Source organism: Fukomys damarensis, unplaced genomic scaffold, assembly GCF_012274545.1.
Source record: "Fukomys damarensis isolate Sample0158 unplaced genomic scaffold, DMR_v1.0_HiC HiC_scaffold_19, whole genome shotgun sequence".
Lineage (NCBI taxonomy): Eukaryota > Metazoa > Chordata > Mammalia > Rodentia > Bathyergidae > Fukomys > Fukomys damarensis.
Genome location: NW_022900931.1, coordinates 12,633,377 through 12,645,171, shown reverse-complemented (window position 1 = coordinate 12,645,171; position 11,795 = coordinate 12,633,377). Strand labels below are relative to the sequence as shown.

At 39.1% G+C, this 11,795-nt stretch overlaps 1 protein-coding gene across 3 annotated transcripts in view; it reads left to right on the top strand.

Annotated features, from left to right (window-relative positions):
• Wbp11 (WW domain binding protein 11) overlaps positions 1–10,968 on the top strand; it is a 15,976-nt gene extending 5,008 nt beyond the window's left edge. For 2 of the 3 annotated variants that reach the window (XM_010638427.3, XM_010638428.3), the window contains exons 5-12: positions 1,420–1,616; positions 2,885–3,018; positions 3,635–3,834; positions 4,500–4,691; positions 6,500–6,601; positions 6,997–7,290; positions 8,310–8,492; positions 9,617–10,050. In XM_010638427.3, coding sequence (XP_010636729.1) covers positions 1,420–1,616; positions 2,885–3,018; positions 3,635–3,834; positions 4,500–4,691; positions 6,500–6,601; positions 6,997–7,290; positions 8,310–8,492; positions 9,617–10,050 — 1,736 coding nt within the window. Of the gene's footprint in view, positions 1–1,419; positions 1,617–2,884; positions 3,019–3,634; positions 3,835–4,499; positions 4,692–6,499; positions 6,602–6,996; positions 7,291–8,309; positions 8,493–9,616 lie in introns of all 3 variants that reach the window. The other variant, XM_010638426.3, reaches the window with a different exon arrangement.
• Positions 10,969–11,795: the final 827 nt, after the last annotated feature.

The following is an 11,795-nucleotide window of genomic DNA, read 5'->3' as shown; positions in this document are numbered from 1 at the left end:
TTATAAGTTCAAAAAAAGAAAAAAAAAAAAAAAAAAAAGACTAGTTAACTCCTATACGCTTATCAGCTGTCAAATTTTTGTCAATTCTGCGTTCTTCCTGTATCCCACCTTTTTTTCCAGTTGTTTTAAAGTGATTTTTACATAAAATATTGTTTATGGAGATATCCAACAGATTCAGTGGTTTGTCCCCCAAAAAAGGGTAGTAGGTAAAAATGATGATAGAATTCCTCAGTGATGAATTAATTAAGGTTCAAAACATCCAATCACATGGGGCCATGGTATCGCAAAGTTTCCAAAATGACTTTTGAGAGTCCATGAAGTAGGTTGGTCGGGAGCTCTGGGCCAAGACCCCACATCTCTCCAAGGTTAGCTATAATTGATTTCACTTGTTGTACCTGGTTCATATATCACTAGAGACAATTATTTTCCCTCCGTTGTCACAGGACCCCATGTTAAATGGTCTAAAATTATTCTTTGTTGTTTTAAAAGGTTATGATAATAACTGAAGTTGCTTCAGTTTTTATACATGTTATCTGAGCCTCAATTACTTTTTAGAGTAGGTAAGTTTCTTTGTTGTATAGGTGAGGAAATTGACACAGCTGTTGCATACCTTTTTCAAAGCCATACTGCTATGTAATGGCAAAGGTGGGATTAAAATTCACACATTCAGCACGTTCATTAATCACACTAGGAACAATATAAGAATATGCTTCCTAGATCTGAATAAATCACCAGGATTTATAGTTAATAAGATTTAGAGAAATAGGTAATTCAACTTGTTACTCTTTAAGAAAAGGGGAAGAGGAGAAGACAACAAGCAGACGTTGGCTGCTATAATTAAGAAATTCCCCCTTTGGAGCTGGCCCACCTTTGAGACCCCATTGAAGTCCCATGCCAGGACTGTCTGTCTGCCTATCTGGTCTGCTTTGTTTGCTTCATTTAACATAATGCTGATGAAATACTTGGGATGGAAAGTACGACATCTGCAGAGTGAGAGGTTGAAAGAGAAAGCCACAGACTGCTCTCAGTTTGGTTTATCCCTGCCTACCATCTATCTAAGAGAAAGATCTGGTACCAGTGTGGATCATGTGCCAGTCAGTCTCCTTATATACGATTGACCAGGCAGAGCTGGGGGTCTTGTGCTAATCCCTGTTGGGGTAAAGGAACTGAAAGTAAAGCCCATAGGAGTGATCAGTCAAACATCACTGCATATTCTATTTGCAATTGCATTTTATCAGCAGAGCTTTGTTACAAAATAATTGATGTCCCCGTTTTTCAGAGAAGACTTAGGACTAGAGTGTGCCTAAGATTGCAGAATTAAATGACAGGACCAGTCCTTATCCAAGAAGTTTTTATTAAACTGTATAGTCTCTGACTAAATAATGTTTATAACTCTATAATCTCTTTTTTTTCTCCCAGAGTTTAACCCAGTGCAACAACCACAGTTAAATGAAAAAGTACTGAAAGATAAACGTAAAAAACTTCGTGAAACCTTTGAACGTATCCTACGACTTTATGAAAAGGAGAATCCAGATATTTACAAAGAATTGAGAAAGCTAGAAGTAGAATATGAACAGAAAAGGGCTCAACTTAGCCAATATTTTGATGCTGTCAAGGTAATGAAGTTTCTTGTGAAAGAAAAATAAAATGTTTTAATCAAGGTTTGCTCTTAAAGGGTAACGGGTGTGGTGGTGCACACCTATAATCCCAGCACTCAGGATGCTGAGGCAGAAGGATCACTGAGTTCAAAGCCTCTCTGAAGTACATAATGAGACCCTGTCTCAAAAAAACAAAAGTTTTATCGGAAAATTCATTGTTTTAAATTTCTTATACGTGACAGTTTGTTATAAGACAACATCCTTACCATGTAAGCCAGCAAATCTTATGCAAGAAAAATTAGTCTGTCTTCCAAACACAGTAAATAGACAAAAACTGATAGTCCAGGTGTCTAGTACTGGTTAATGCCTAATCAAACTGTAGTGTATTTATATACTAGAATACTATTCAGCAAACAAAAAATTACCTAATGATAAATCAGGATAGGAAAATATAAAGAATATGTATTTGTCTCAAAAAAACATACTAAGCTTTCATAGTAATTCCATTTATATGAGATGCTGAAACAAGCAAAACAATAGAGGGGAAAATTATTAAAGGTAGTTGCCTTGGAATAATAGTGTTAGGGATTGCTTGGGCAGGGGAACAAGGTACATATATATGTGCCTTTGTCAAGACTCATTGAAATTACACGTTTCATTGTAAATTTTACTTTAAAAATGAATAAAGATAAAATGTGAAGTATGTATTGTGGGTCCCATTTTATCCTTATCAGATAAGGAAACAAGATAACTTGCTTAATGGTATACATGTAGTACAGGGCACACATTCAACAAAGGCAGACTAATTTTAGAGTCGATGTTCTGCTGAATGTATACGTTAACTAATATACATTATCATCCAGAGCATTAAATAACACCTTTGTTGCTACCTTTAACAGATTCTGCCAGGCTTAGTGGTACACGCCTATAATCCCAGCGCTGGGAGGCTGAAGCTGTGAGGTTTGCTATGAGTTCAAGGCCAGCCTGAACTACAAAGCAAGACCTTTGTCTTTAAAAAGAAAAGAAAAAAAACAGACTTCTCTGAACAGCTGCTTCTGCTTCAAATCATATCCAGAAGGAATTAGGGGTAGAATCCTATGAAAGGATCAAGAACAGAACAGGTAGCCTGGTTCTTTACAAGAGATAAATATTCTTTCAGTGCTTATCTTTTCATGATGTTTGTTAGTTGGCAAGCAGATTCAGGGTATAAAACAGCTGACGTGAAATTTTTAGTGTTGAGTTTGTGGATGACTTTATCATGCTATTGAAGTCTCTCTCTGTTTCAGAATGCTCAGCATGTGGAAGTAGAGAGTATTCCTTTGCCAGATATGCCGCATGCTCCTTCCAACATCTTAATCCAGGACATCCCACTTCCTGGTGCCCAGCCACCCTCCATCCTAAAGAAAACCTCAGCCTATGGGTAAGGAAGTGGTATCATAATCAGCGTTCATTAAAAGCACCTCAGATATAAAGTGCCAAAATTAGTACAGTGAGAAATAAAAGGCAGTGTGGATATAAGCAATGTGACATTTGATTAAATGTGGAGAAATCCCTTGGAAATTCAGGAGAAATAAGTACTGTCTTTTTTCAATTTGTGTATTTTTTTTTATCATTGAGTTTATTGGTACATTTTAGGTATACAGTACAGTTACATTCACCATTGGAATCTTGTACCTTTACATGACAGGTCTTGGTTCTCATTTTTCCCCCTACCCCTGCCTTCCCTTCACCCCCTGCACCCTTCCCTATTTACAAAGACTGTTTCCATAATTTCATTTTCTCATATTTTTTCTTTTCCCTTATTATGTTCCCTTACCATCCCCACTTCTACACCTTTAGCCCTTTTCTTCCTTTTTCTCAATTTGTGTTTGTATTTTATTAGTACTGCTCACACTACATAATTATTGCATTCTTTGCAGGGAGTTGGCACATAACACATCTTACTCTTTGTTTCCCTTCTGCTCCCGATCCACCTTGCTCCTCCTGGTCCCCTTCACTACTCTTATATGGTCACTATCGCCCTTTTTTTTTTACAGACCTCCAGCTCGAGCGGTTTCCATCCTTCCTCTTCTTGGGCATGGCGTTCCACGTTTGCCCCCCGGCAGGAAACCCCCCGGTCCTCCCCCTGGCCCACCTCCTCCTCAAGTCTTGCAGATGTATGGCCGCAAAGTGGGCTTTGCTCTGGATCTTCCTCCTCGTAGGCGAGATGAGGACATGTTGTATAGTCCTGATCTTGGTAAGGCATGGCTGTTTCTTTCTTGTTGCGACCCTTTCACTGCCATTTTCCATGTTGGCCCTGTTTAACATGTCCATTACCCTCAGAAATACGAAATAAATGAGAATACCATGTATATTTAATGCATGTACTGATGGATAAATCATAGAATCTACCAAGTACAAGAATCTTGCATAAGCATGTGTAGGAATGTTTGTTTAGTCTTTTCTCTTAGAGTTGCGTGTAGCTCATGCTGGTCTTGAACTTTTGATCCTCCTCCTTCAGCATCCCAAATGGTGGGACTGCAGCCATGTGTCATGATTCCTGGCCTATAATAACTGGGCTTTTCTTTGAGATTTTACAGCATTACTACCAACCCCTTAATTTTAGGCTGCCTGTCCTCTTTCAGCATTATTGTCCTCAGACACTCATTTCACTGTGCATGACCATTTATTGTTGCTAAATGCAATGTTTGCAAATTTGAATTTTTTTAAAGCTTACATTATTAAAAGGAATGTTTAGAATTATTACCTATTAAAAAACCAAACTCAGATAGCTGCAATTATATACTGATTTCTTGCTTAAACAGATTAATACTGAGTCATGTAATCAGCATAGTTCTTATTTCTGGAGACCATGCAGGGGAGCGTTTAATCGACTCTTGCTCCATGCTCTGCCCCTTCCAGCACAGCGAGGTCATGACGATGACGTTTCCAGCACCAGTGAAGACGACGGCTACCCTGAGGACATGGATCAAGACAAGCACGATGACAGCACTGACGACAGTGACACAGACAGGACAGAAGGAGAGAGTGAGGGGGATGAGTTTGTGCACCGTGATGATGGCGAGCGAGACAACCCTGAGGAGAAGAAGTCAGGTGCGTGCAGATGGACGGATGTCCGTGGTCCTGGCCAAGGAGGAGCGCACAGCCGAAGCCCCTGACATGTGCTAAAGTAATTGTGAGCTCTTTGAAAGGAGGGATCACAGTTGTATTCACCTGTGTGTCTCATTATTTTGAAAAATCTTGACACATAGTATTCGGGGAATGTAAGGAGTAAATAGTGTATGCAGTTTTGACAGCGTAAAGATAGCTGCCGTGGGTATGCCATAGGAAAGAAAGAATAGTCTTTTGGTTTCTTCCTAAATAATCTTTTTTAAATGTCTTTGTGCCTTGAATTTTCTGTATTCATGGTGTCTAAACGTGAACCAAAATTATAACTCGGGTACATCTGTAAGTGGAATCATGAACTGCATTTATCTATGGTGTATGGTACTTACTGTTTGAAAATTTTGCTGGGGATATAGCTGAGTGGCACCACACCTGCCTTGCATGCTCAAGGTCCTGAGTTCAATCCCTGGTACCAAAAAAAAGAAAAAGAAAGATTTTATGCAGTTAATAGAGTGCGCAGTAGTTCTGTCAAACATCACTACTATTGGAGCTTCTTCAGGGATTGTTTTTTTAGCCTACAGTTGGCATACAGGGTACATATGTTGTATTGGTATGTGTAATGCTAACTGTATTAACAGCGATGACAAATATTTCTACTGTTCTTTAGTCATGACTGAGAACCAAAAGGATAAAGAGTGTCAGAGACAAATGGTACTAGGAAAGTGTAAAAAACTCTTGGGTAGGAACTTATGCAAGAAAATAAAAATCAGAGTCCCAGCTGCTCCATTTTTCTCTGGGATTTTGTGATCCCTTCTCTCCTCCCCTTCTCTGCCAACTGTTTTTTCTTATATATACTCATCAGCATACATATTCTGAAAATGTATCTCCCAGCTTTGTTTTGACATTCTTTCAACTAATATTTATTGAGTTTTTAGCTATATGCCAGGCATTTTTCTAGGCACTAAGGTTACAGGTTAAACAAACTAAAGTCCTGTCTACATAAAATAACTATCTTCCTTCAATGTTTACCAACTGAAAATGCTCCTGATACTGAACCATTGAGTATGAGGTTTAATAACGCGTGCTGGATAGCCTTTGTGAGGTTAAAAGGTGTCTTTCTGTTCCCAGTTTGCCAGAAATTTTTTGTTTTTTTTTTTTAATAATATTTTGTAAACATCTACTGGATGTGGTTTTTTTCTTGTTGAGTTGTTTATTATAATGAATTACCTTGCTAGCTTTTCCTTTGTGAAACCATCTTATATATGGGAGCAACCCTGCACACTTATGGAATGTTTGTCTTTTCTTTCTTTTTTATGTTGACCTATAGGTTAGTGTAGGTGTTAGGATTTTTCTAGCTTCATGAGGTAGATAGCCTTCCATCTCTTCCTATGCCTTTTTTTAGAAAATTGTAGCTTAACGTATAGCAGAATTTCCTTGTATCTTTTAAGGAAGTAAATCTTTTAACTATATTTCAGTTCTGTATGTTTTGTGCTTATATCCTTTCTGTTTGTTTCTGGTTTAATGCAGTGAATATTTTTCTATAGAATTGGGTTTTATCTGAGGAGTCAATCTCATTGACATAAAGTTATAAATAGCATTATTTAAACTTTTAAGATTTATGCATCTTAAATCACTGTAGCATATATTTACTACCAGTTTGCATCTTTAATATAGCTGTTTCTGCAGTTCTGCCCAGTAATGGGTTGTAACTATAATACTTTTAAGTTATATACTAAACATTAACTGAATTTTATTGATTACTATGTACTCTTCTCCCACCCTCCCTGACCCCTTAGGTCTGAGTGTGAGGTTTGCAGATATGCCTGGAAAATCAAGAAAGAAGAAGAAGAACATGAAGGAGCTGACTCCTCTTCAAGCCATGATGCTTCGAATGGCTGGTAAGGCAGGAAATAGTGCATCACCTTCTCTTGCTTTTGTGTACAGTTTTCTAATTAGTATCTCAGAACCCTGAAATAAGTAATTCTGTTTATAAAAATTAAGGTTTGGAACCAGTGGATAGGCTGCCCAAGCTTTACAGTTAGTGAGTGAGTTGTTGAGCATGCGTTTAAACGTGGGTCTGTCTTGCTCTGAAGCCTGGGATCGTTCCCCTGCTACCCAAGCACGGTTGCGCAGAATACCATTTCATTCTTCCACTTCTAAGAGCTTTATCGAGGAAGACTATTTGTTTGTTACTTTTTAAGAATGTGCTTAACGTCTATCTTCAGTCTTTGCTCTTCTCCAGGTTGTAAAAAATGAATCAACTCTGTTTACCCATTGTAAAATTTTCTTTCAGGTCAGGAAATCCCCGAGGAGGGCCGGGAAGTAGAGGAATTTTCAGAGGACGATGATGATGATGATTCTGATGATTCCGAAGCAGAGAAGCAATCACAGAAACAGCATAAGGAGGATCTTCATTCTGATGGCTCAGCTGCTGCTGCTTCCCAGCAGCAGGCGCCCCCACAGTCTATTCCTCCTTCTCAGATCCAAGCACCGCCTATGCCAGGCCCACCTCCTCTTGGACCACCCCCTGCTCCACCTTTGCGGCCTCCTGGACCACCGACAAGCCTCCCTCCTGGGCCACCTCCAGGTAAGCACTCACGGGATGTGAATACATGTTTAACTTTAATAAAATCTTTCCAGAAAAGATACGTTATTAGTAGTAATGCTTTCTTGTTTCCTCCTAATGGAATCCTCTTAAGATAGCAAGAATCCTCAAAAGATATATGAAACTTGTTCATCTCTAAAGCATTGTTCACAGCTGAAGTCTTGACAGGCCCTTGTTTTTTCTAAAGCTCTTCATTTTTTATTTTTCAAGGTTCTTATTTCTGTCTATAGCAGTCAAAAATTTGAACATGTAACTATACTTTCTTTAGTGTTCCTTTTTTTTTGGTTTTTTGAGACGGGGTCTCACTATGTACTTGAGACTGACCTGGAACTCAACGCCCGACTCTTTAGTGTTGCTTTTTAATACAAGTTGACCCAGTTCTAAATTGGTAGCAGGTGAGACTAGAGCACAGTTAGTAGTATCTCATGATGTTCTTAGTTTAAAAACTGTTGCATGTCAAGATAATCCTGATGGTTTTGTAAATTACAGTTCTCTTAATGAAGACAAAGGTAATCAGTCTGTTCATAAAGTGTTCAACTTAAAAAGTAGACCTTATTTACAATTTGATACAACCAAGGGAATTACTTGGCTTTTTATAATTTTAGTCCCTCTTAGAATCATCCAGTCCAATTGGCTTCAAGTGAGGTAACCCTTTTTTGATTGGTACAAAGCAAAATTACCATTTGTAGCTATTCTCACTGAATTAAGACTGTATCTTAATGAGATTCAGGGAGTCTTTGAAGCAATCTGACTTATATTCCGTTTGCAGCTTATTCTTGAACTGTTTAAGAGTTTTTCTCATGTTTGTGTATTTCCAGCCCAGAAGAGATGTACCCTTTTACTAATGCTTTGATATTTGTAGAATAAATTCTGTTCCCACATATTTTAATGAGTTAATGAAGTTATCTAATTTTGAGTTAAACTTTTAAGTCAAGCCATTTATACAATTATTACTTCATGTATATCTGTGTGACATTTATTTATCATTTTTCTCTTTACAGGGGCTCCTCCCTTCCTGAGACCACCTGGAATGCCGGGACTCCGAGGGCCTTTGCCCCGACTTTTACCTCCGGGACCACCTCCGGGCCGACCCCCTGGCCCTCCCCCTGGTCCTCCTCCGGGGCTGCCCCCTGGCCCTCCTCCCCGGGGCCCCCCACCAAGGTTACCTCCCCCTGCACCGCCAGGTGATGCTTTCATTTTTGTAACAATACCACCGTGTTCTTCATATGCTCTGAGGCATTGTCGCTTCTCAGTATCTAGAACACAAAGAGCGTCTTAATGATCAGTGATGGATTTTAATTGCTGTTGGCCTAGATTAATGCAGAGTTCTTGAAGTAAATATGTCATTTGTTTTTGCCAGTCACTTGTGGGCTTTACAGCCATAGACCACATTGGGTTGAATTTTATATTAGAGCTTTTGTGCTTTTACAATTATAGCTGTAAATCTGAAGCTGTTTTATGCATCTGCATGAGTTTCAGCTTAAGGTTTATAATTACTGCTGGGCATGAGTGTAATTCGAGCCCTCCAGAAGGCTGAGGCAGGAGAATCCAAGTTTGTGCCCAGCCACATGATTTAGTGAGACCCTGTCTCAAAAAATGTTAAAAGTGGGAATGTTGATCAGTGGGAAGACCCTTGGGCTCGGTGCCACCAGGGGGAAAGTCACAAGGGCTTTAGTGCCCCAGCTTAGGCTTTGTCTTTCTTAGTGGTACACAGAATAATTACCTGTCTCTAATCGATAGCATAGTGTTTTATATTCAGAGAACATTAAAATCTGCAGTCCCTGATACATGATGATGGTTGTATGTCTAACCATTGGTAGTACATGAATTGTTTTCCAGTAATTACGTGTTGAAATTATGTTTTCTCATTTCGGGTCCATTTACTGACCAGGATTTAATGTTTATTTTCTGCCCATTGATTTAACCCTTGTTGCAATGATAGTTTTATGAAAATAAATAAATTAGGGTAGGGTTGAATCCCTGACTCTGACTTTCATGCCTTCTGCACTGGACAGTGAGAGTCACATCCTGAGATGTCAGATTTAAAGTAGTATTTGAAACCAGTCAGTAATTTTACTTTATATAGTGTAGGGATACAGAGTGAAGGGGAATATTGTATTCTACTATCAAAATACGTTCCTGAAAGAGTATGGTATGAGTTCAGCTTTTTTTCTGTAAAATGTTACCTTTATTTTAGTTTTATCGACCTACATTTAAACTTCGTAATTCGGTAGTGCTCTAACAGTAGTTTAATAGAAATGAAATGGCATTCGTCCCTGTATTCACCTGGCTCTTCCTCTTCCTGTAGGCATCCCTCCGCCCCGGCCTGGCATGATGCGCCCACCTTTGGTGCCTCCTCTCGGACCCGCCCCACCTGGGCTCTTCCCCCCAGCTCCCTTGCCGAACCCAGGCGTGTTGAGCGCCCCCCCCAACTTGATTCAGCGACCCAAGGCGGATGACACAAGTGCAGCCACCATTGAGAAGAAAGCCACAGCGACCATCAGCGCCAAGCCCCAGATCACTAACCCCAAGGCGGAGATTACTCGATTTGTGCCCACTGCACTAAGGGTACGTCGGGAGAATAAAGGGGCCACTGCTGCCCCCCAGAGAAAGTCGGAGGATGATTCTGCTGTGCCTCTTGCCAAAGCAGCCCCCAAATCTGGTCCTTCTGTTCCTGTGTCAGTACAAACTAAGGATGATGTTTATGAAGCTTTCATGAAAGAGATGGAAGGGCTGCTGTGACAGCTTTCAAGGCCGAAACAGGCTTCTGCTCACAGCAGTGGTTCATGGAGCAAGACACATTAGAGCTTAGGTGAAAGCTGCTTCACTGTCAGGGTATTTTCCAGTTTCAGTTCAAGGAATATCCTAGAGTCTAGCCTTGTTTGGGATTTCCTGCGCACGAGAGAGGGTGTTTCATCCTGAAGACTGGTTACCGAAGCAGTGCTGCTAATGTCCACTCTCCACGCCATCATTTTCATCCCATTTCTTCCCCTTCTCCAAGTTTTTGGAAGTTTGTGGCCAGGGGCATCTTTTACATGTTTTGACACTCTTGTGTGCCGTGGGCCCTGGAATAGAGATTTCTCAAGAAAAGTTTATTTCATCTTTTTGTTTGAGTTATTTTTAATATTTTCATGTAAATATTTTGTAATATTTTACTTGTAGTGAAATGGGTTTCAATGTCATTTCCTAATTCACAGTAGGATATGAGGGGAGAAAATGTACAATTCTTTGATTAAAATTATTTCCCACTGACCTAAACTTTGTCTCATGGGAAAAATAAAATGTTCTACACCAAGACTGTCTGCGTTAACAAAATCTTGTTTTATGGGCAAAAAAGAAGCAAGTATTTAAGACTTAGACTTTGAAGGAATTACCATTTCCGCCACAGGATGATTTTACTGAAAACATGGTAAAAACAGTTTTAGATTTTTAAGGAATAGAGAACGGAAAAATCTTTGCCTTTGAGATCATCATGCTGGTTTTAGGGAAGTTGAGCCGTGTTACAAAGGGTTTGACTCAGCTTTTTATTGCACAGAAGCCTCATCCTCCAAGATGACTTACTGATCCTGAGCTCTGTAACTGATACTTTCTGAATGACCGAGGACTTTTAAAGCATTCCTAGACTGTCACAGAATCAGAAAAGTTTACATTTTTTAATCAGTGAGGTTTTTATGTGCTTTTATATTAAAATGCTAAGAATGCTTAAACACATCTAGCATTGATAACCATTTCAAAGTTCTTTAGTAACGTACTTCATCTACCTAGAAGTCTTGGGAGTTGGTATTCGTAAGTATTTCCACCATTTTATTTACATGTGAGTGTGTTGAAACAAAAAGAGCCTTGTGGATTTTTGTAGTGGCTGAGTATGTATTTTAGAAACAACAAACACTAGCCTAAGCAGGTTCTTACACTACTTCCATTGTTACCTTAACTGCCTTTTGTGTGAATCCATACCTAAAAGGTAGGGTAATGAGTAGAAAGGGGGAGGAGACTATGAATTAATTACTCTGATGGATGTTTAGGTTTTTACTTTGAGATTTTATGTCTGCCTTGGCTTGGAAGTTGTTTAGATTAAAGCAAATCGTGACAAAGTACTAAGGAGACATTTCATGTTTTGTGTTTGCCTTTGGTTTGATTTTGTGTAAATTTGTAAGGACATCAGGTCAATCTGTGATGATTTAGGTGCAAAGATTGAACATAATTACGTCAGCATCAAATCAATGTAGTTTTAGCATAAACAATGTAGTTCCTTGAAATTTCTGTCAGGGAGAGATTTATGTTTTGTGTTGTATAGAATAGTTTTATCATAAATGTATTTCCTAATATTTCTAGTTTTTTAAAGTGAATTTAAGATGTCAACTGCATGTGAAGGGGGAATCAGCACTTTTGAGTCTAGGCAAACGTTTGTGGCCATAATTTATGTCATGGTTTAAAAAATGCCTCCCTGTGCTTAGATCACTGAAATGTAAGCTAGGTACAATTCTATG